The sequence below is a fragment of the Tasmannia lanceolata genome, unplaced genomic scaffold (genome assembly GCF_043159265.1).
Source record: "Tasmannia lanceolata isolate RefF3 unplaced genomic scaffold, GAP_Taslan_0.1 ptg000013l, whole genome shotgun sequence".
Taxonomy (NCBI): Eukaryota; Viridiplantae; Streptophyta; class Magnoliopsida; order Canellales; family Winteraceae; genus Tasmannia; species Tasmannia lanceolata.
Window position 1 is genome coordinate 23021703 of NW_027518690.1, and position 4574 is coordinate 23026276.

Genomic DNA, 4574 nt, shown 5'->3' on the forward strand with positions numbered 1-4574 from the left:
ATTTCCGTGAGCATCTCAGCTCATTTCATAGAGCATCTCAGAATTGTCTACCACAGGTAAATTCAGATCGGAAGCATTGGTGTCTTCATATCAGATTTCCTGCCTCATCTCTTTTAATTGTTTACCTGCCTCATCCACCAGGTTCCTCCATCTGGATCATCAAAAAAAAAACCGATAAGAATTGTTGCCAATCAAAATCTAAAACAAATAAGGAATGAAAATGGGCTACTCATGTGAACTATTAATGTAAATGGAGTAATTAGTTATGCCCAGAAATTAACAAACTAAAAATAATTCAAATAAATACATGAGATAGATCATAGTTTATACGTACTCCTCCTATGCCTCTTCTTCTTCCTCTTCGTCTTCATCTTCCTCTACGTCACCTTCCTCTTTGTGCTTTCTTTTAGACTTCTATTAGCATTCACCATAACAGAATTAATATATAAACATTAACAAATATCACTCCATGTACACATATAAATGAATAAATAAGCACGAAAACAAACCTGGCCTTTATTTTTACATGTCGACTTATAATGTCCTTTTCCGCCACAGGATTTGCACGTCCGTTTCTTTGGTTGGGATACAGATGTCTCTAAGCTAGATTTCAAGCGTGTTGGATTATTTGGACGGCCCTTGGTCTTCGCAACTGGTGGGTCTCGAATTGTGATTTCAGGTATTTGACTCACGCCAAAGTTTGAATATACTTCGCTACCAACGATTGGTATCTCACTAGCCTCCAATGTAACTTCCTTTTCTTTCTGCTTTTGTTCTTCTTCAGTGAAAAGAAGATTACAAAATTCAGTCATCCTGTTGAAAACTTTCTCATCTCTTCCGGGTCCATCAACCAGTCGTTGCCATCTTGAGATTAGGCACCACCTTTGAAACGGATTCACGCTACTACCCACTTGTGGCCTTGTAGATATTGTACCCCCTACTTGATACATTGCCTGAATAGACCATCTCCTCAACATGTAATGGTCGGGGACCTTCTTCAATTGTTTCGTATCCATAATACGAAGGATATGTTTGCATAAGATCCCCTCCCTTTCAAACTTAGCACAATCGCATTTGACAGTCACTCCATCGGAATCATCATAAAATACCCTAAACCATCTACTCTTCACATCATTTCTGGGCCCTACCAAATATTCTTCCATGGCCCCATCCTTGCTCAAGTGGTCGTACCAACAACCAGTACTATCCCTCAACTCATCCTGAAAAATGTTAAACATATTCCTCGTATAGAATATCCCCGCCTCTTCTTCCAATGGGCTATTCATTTTCATACTTGCTTTCGAATATTTCGACTTAAAATCTTCTTCGGCTTCCGTTTTACGATGTTGAACCAGTGCTCTATCACATGCATCTAAGAACTCATGTAAGCCAGTTTTGCTATTCACATATCCATCAAAAAATGCATTCATGCTTTCGCTACGGACTCGAAGTCATTCCTACAGTGAATGTGTTTCGCCAATATGCTGGAACCCAATGCTCTCGCTGCTCCCATATCCTAGATAACCAATCACTTTCCCCAATTTCATATTTACAAACCAAATCTTCCCACAACTGCTCACAATCCTCCATATTTTAAAAAAAAACCAACGATTATAATCGAGGTAGAAATCACTAGTCGAATCCCTCATCTCTGCAACATGCTCAAGCAGATGCCTGTGTATGTGCCACGAACAAAACCTATGATGGGTGTGTGGAAAAACTCTTCCAATTGCATTTTTCATGGCCGGATCCATATCAGTTATAATTACATCAGGTGCTTTACCATGCATGCACGTCAACCACTGTTCAAATAACCAACTGAAGGTTTCCTCTGTCTCATCCGCTAACATCGCACATCCTAATAGGGTCGACTGTCTATGATGGTTCACTCCCCGTAAACGGTGCAAATGGCAAAGATAACCTATTAGTTTTGTAAGTGACATCAAATACAATACATCGCTGAATGTCATATAAGCATCTCTAGCCCTAGCGTCAGCCCAAAACATAGATCGAAAGGTCCCATCCGTATCCAACTCCATCGAGAAAAAGAAATTCGGGTCTTCTGATCGCTTCTTTTGAAGATGGTTGGCCACTAAGACAGCTTCTTGGCCTATATTGTTCACCCTCTTTTTTCTCAAATGGGAAGCAACTTGATCAGGTGTTACCACACCTGATATTCCATCGTTTGTTGAATTAATAGCCTTTGCAATTCTCGCAGCCGGCATCTGGGTCTCATCGAGACAGTCAATCAACGTCTTAACACTTTCACTCTTACTGAATCTATTATGGGAACGGTGCATTTGCCTCTTGAGTGGGGAGGTTAGAATGTGAGAATGAATGTCATCAAAGGTGGTCACTACCCACTTCCCATCTCTTAGTTTTATGGTCATCTTAGCTTTGCAATTCAATTTGACAACTTGTCGTTCCCTCCTTTCCTTACCATCATCCACTTTATTTGCCTTATACCTTTTCACCTCCTCTATCACACACAAATTTTCTTGAGTTGACATTATTTGTTTTTTTAGAACTATTTGTACTGGATTTCCGTAATCCAAAACCAGTAGCCAGTGCATAAGAATTGTAGAATTCAAAGGCAGACATCCAATCATCAAACACTTGGTTCAGAAACGGCTTATTCACACTACTATTCTCACTAGCAGCCTTATTGGGCGTACTATCACCCTCATCTTCGTCATTCATATCAGTATCTGGCCATTCTATATTATCTTCAATCAGATTAACCTCGTCATCACCCCCATCATCAACCACAATAAGACCATGGGCGTCAACTTCTTCAATACCTAATCCGGAGGCTTGCGATAAAGCATCATCAACAAAACCAGACTGTGCACGGTCATTATCCTCAATAGGTAACCCACATAGTTGCTAAGAGGTTGGTTCCATTTTTCTAGTAATTGAAAGAAGAGAAAAATAAGAATGTACCCGCATTATAAATAACCATAACAAAATCGTTTGTATGGAGCTGATCTAAAATAGCGAAGTCAAGCAAATCTCGACTCATAAATGGCTGGTGAGTGCACTATGATTGCGTTTGTAGCCACACGAGGTGAGCTACCCTATTCTACAAATAGGACAGGGCCCCTAACTCTAGGCTCCACATGTGTGAGCAACACATGTCCGGTCCCTATATGCAAACAAAAGTACAATGCAATATATAGAGGGGGTAAGGCAGAGGTCCACTTGGCCGGGTGCATAGTTACTTGTACACTGTGATTATCGTCCAGTGTACGAACTATGCTCGTTTTACACACGAAGTGTCCAAGTGTTGAGTATACTACTGGTGCGGTGGCTCTAGAAGGCGGGTATAGCCCTCACGGCTCCTACTCATAGTATCTCGAATAGGTCATCTTATATCACATCCACAATTTCACATCTCGAATAGGTCATCTTATATCAGATAAATGCATTCTATATTATCAGATAAATGCAAGCACAACATGTTAAATGAAGTCATTAGCTGTTTGGAGTGCAGGAAGGTCTGGTAAAGTTTTTCCTTTCCAAATATATGCAAAAAATAAAAAAATCTTGCAGTCCAAGGAGGATATTAGCTGTTTAGAAAATGCAATTCATTTTCTTCAATTCCTTATCCAACTTCTAGTTAAAAAATGCAGCACATTCCTCCATAAAGAAAAATGTTATGGGAAGGGTGAGGTGGTTCTCTTAGACTAAATCCACCAGGTTTGATAATGACCCTTGATTCGGGACTTATATCAATATAGACCATTCGTACTTAGGGACGCAATCCATTTGCGAATTATTTTTAGAGATTTCAGGGCTACATCTCCTTGATCACCTCAACAAATACAAATGGGTAATTCCATCTTAAGATGTTATTGATGTGGGTTAACACTACAATATGAATTTCAAGTTGTGTTCCACCTTAAGAACCCTAGTTTACTCTGCAAAATTAAAAAGGATTAGGAACTGTTGGTATACTTGTTGAAAATGACATGACCTACTTAAGAATGTTGGTATACCTATTGCAAATAACAAGTAGACATTTGAATGTAGGTAAACCTGTTGCATATGACATTTGAATGTAGGTCTTTCAATTTAATCTTGTCCACTAAAACCCAATTATAAGGGTTAATGGACGTAGACGACCTGATGAATCCAAAGTAGGGTTTCTTCATTTAATCTTGTCCAATATCCCTTCAAGTTAAGGTTCAAGCAAATTTTCCGGTTGCAGTTTTAATAGCACTGAAGGGTGTAAGCCCAAGGGTCTACTCTCCTATCTTGTTTTGATGATTCTAAACATAATTGATTGTGTTTTTGAATACTAATCAATTTGCTTTGAAGTGTTGTGTTTAAGATAGGATTGTTAGTTGAAGAAACCAACACTCAACTTGGTCATGCTTAAAGGTGTACCAAACAAGAGCCAAAGGAGCTAAGTGTAGCTCACATCATCACTCAAGCAAGCATCCAAAGATGGAAGATCATTTGAAGACCAAAGCTAAAGAGGGATCGAAGATTGCATAGGTATCATTGTACATCCTTTCTCTTTAGATTTTCAAGTCAAGGCAAAACGTTTTCAAAGTGTTTTCAAATTGTTT

At 39.1% G+C, this 4574-nt stretch overlaps 1 protein-coding gene across 1 annotated transcript; it reads right to left on the reverse strand.

Moving 5' to 3' along the window:
• Positions 1 to 339: 339 nt before the first annotated feature.
• LOC143891084 (protein FAR1-RELATED SEQUENCE 9-like) lies at positions 340 to 1430 on the reverse strand. Its single transcript, XM_077395734.1, has 2 exons — positions 510 to 1430; positions 340 to 414 (listed from the first exon to the last, which is right to left on the reverse strand). Exons 1-2 carry the CDS (start codon positions 1428 to 1430, stop codon positions 340 to 342), a joined length of 996 nt encoding a protein of 331 aa, XP_077251849.1.
• Between the last annotated feature and the right edge of the window lie 3144 nt (positions 1431 to 4574).